General features: G+C 51.3%; 1 protein-coding gene across 5 annotated transcripts in view; it reads left to right on the top strand.

Moving 5' to 3' along the window:
* DNMT3A (DNA methyltransferase 3 alpha) overlaps nucleotides 1-2094 on the top strand; it is a 118992-nt gene that overhangs the window by 100369 nt on the left and 16529 nt on the right. For all 5 annotated transcript variants that reach the window (XM_027765815.1, XM_027765816.1, XM_027765814.1 and 2 more), the window contains one exon: nucleotides 1985-2077. In XM_027765815.1, coding sequence (XP_027621616.1) covers nucleotides 1985-2077 — 93 coding nt within the window. The remainder of the gene's footprint in view (nucleotides 1-1984; nucleotides 2078-2094) is intronic.

Below are 2094 nucleotides of genomic sequence, written 5' to 3' on the forward strand. Positions count from 1 at the left end.
GGGCCGGCGCCGCGCCCCCCCGCCTCCTGCCACTTGCGCTGGGAGTGATTGCGTGTCCTCTCCCCTCCTGGCCCTCTGCTGCCTGCACACCTCTTCCTGGCTGAGGGTTTGGCCTGCCTGGAAACAGGGTCTTTGGGTCATGCAAGGCCACACTCTATAATCTGGGTCAGTCATCCCTGCCTGAATGGAGGGGAAAGGTGGAGAGGGAGCAGACAGCTGGGCAAGGGCTTATCAGCGGGTGGAGCGGGTGCAGTTGATGATCCCTCAGAGGATGGCCTCCAGTCTCCTCCAGGACCCTCAGGTCGGGTCCATGCCCTGGTGCACCTCGTGGGGGAGGAGGTGATGGGTAATTGAAAGGTAGGAAGGGAGGTCAAAGTCCCAACCAGGTGAGAATGGCACTGGGGAGGGGTAAGCAGTCACTCTGCATTCTCCCACCCCCACCCTCCATCTGTGAGTGCCTTTCCCAGCTGTTTGTGGGCTGGGGGCAAAGGATGCACCATCCCTTTTGAGATTATGTTGATCTAGAAGAACAACTAGGACTGAATGCTGGTGTTCTAGGAGTTGTCACAAGAAACGGATTGGTTGGTTGCCAGGAGGCAAAGACTAAGATTGAATGAAATCAAGTGAATCAGTGAAACAGCTCTCTAGATCAATATGCCGAAAACTAAGGTTCCTAACGTGGGACCCTTGAATTGGGGGTCTTCTGACAGTCTTTGGGAGAGTTTTGGAATCCTAGATACATAACAGACATCGAATTCTCAAGCAGGTCAGAAAAGGGTGCCAGAAATCCTGGCCTACTAGTGCCTTTTTAGGTGGGAGCAACTGAAGAGAAGTGGATGCCACCAGTCTAGCGCTTTTCCGGGTACTCCCAGTTGCCCGCTAATACTTTTTTCTTTTCCCTTTTGAGTCTTAAAGGTGGAGGCATTTAGGGAAAACTTCCTGTTAAAAAGGCATGTGGAAATTGGGATTTTTTTTTTCCCCCCTGCTCTGAGTCTAGTATGGTCAGAGGCAGACAGCCTTGAAGTGGGAGGGCATTCAGTACCTCCGGTGAGAGTAGGTTGAATGGGTCTCAGCTAAGTACCAAGGATTTCATTCTCCTTTATAGGGATCCTGGAGCAGGTTTTGAGAAGGAATGGGCACGTGTATCGTAGCCTGAAAAAATGCGTGTGAGAGGCTGAAAGGATGGGGGTGTTCAATGGGGGATGACTGGGTTTGGATTATTACTCTGCTGGTGGGATGGCTGAGTGCCTGGTCTGTGGCGTGTGCTCAGTAAATAACTGAACGACTCAATGCATTTATGGATCGGAATAGTGCACGCTGAAGGCGTAGGGTCTGGCTGCAGCATCCATTGGCTGTCACCCACGAGAACTCCAGAGTGGGATCTGAGCATAGGAGCAGGCAGGCTCTTCTGGAGCGTTCTATGGCCTTTGAGCAGATGCAGGAGGAGATAATGCACTTGAGACTTGAGTAACAATTTCCTCATCAGGAGATACCACAAAACTAGAATTGCGGTCTGGAAACCAGTCGTAGCAGGGATTGATTATCTAGGGAGATTGTATAGCAAAAGAGGGTCCCTTTTTTGATTGGGAGTTAATAGGAGGGGATGGAGCTAATACCTGTGTCTAAACAGTCGTGCACGATGAATATTTGAATCGAGTTTACCTTTCCATATAGGAGGGTAAGCAGCTGATATGCTGATGAGGTTGAAGATTTGGGGGAGGGGAGTTTCTAAGAGGCAGGGGAGGACAGGAGGGTTCCTGAGAGGCTGCAAAGGCAGCTGGAAGTGAGCCAGAGTGATTTGAGTTCCTCTCTCAATTTCACACCTTTTTACTTTCCATGGCAGGCCGCTTGGGTTAATGAGGAAAGAACTTTTCTCTCTAGCCCTTTGGCCCTCTCACTGTCTCCAGACCACAGCAGATTGTGAAGAGCCCCCTCGCCCATTCCCAGAGAGGTCAAGGTGATTCCTGCTTCCTTATTTCCCTAGGCTGAGAAGAAAGCCAAGGTCATTGCCGTAATGAACGCTGTGGAAGAGAGCCAGGGCTCCGTGGAGGCTCAGAAAGTGGAGGATGCCAGCCCTCCTGCCGTACAGCCACA

This window comes from Tupaia chinensis, unplaced genomic scaffold, assembly GCF_000334495.1.
Source record: "Tupaia chinensis unplaced genomic scaffold, TupChi_1.0 Scaffold139757_1, whole genome shotgun sequence".
NCBI classification, from domain to species: Eukaryota; Metazoa; Chordata; class Mammalia; order Scandentia; family Tupaiidae; genus Tupaia; species Tupaia belangeri.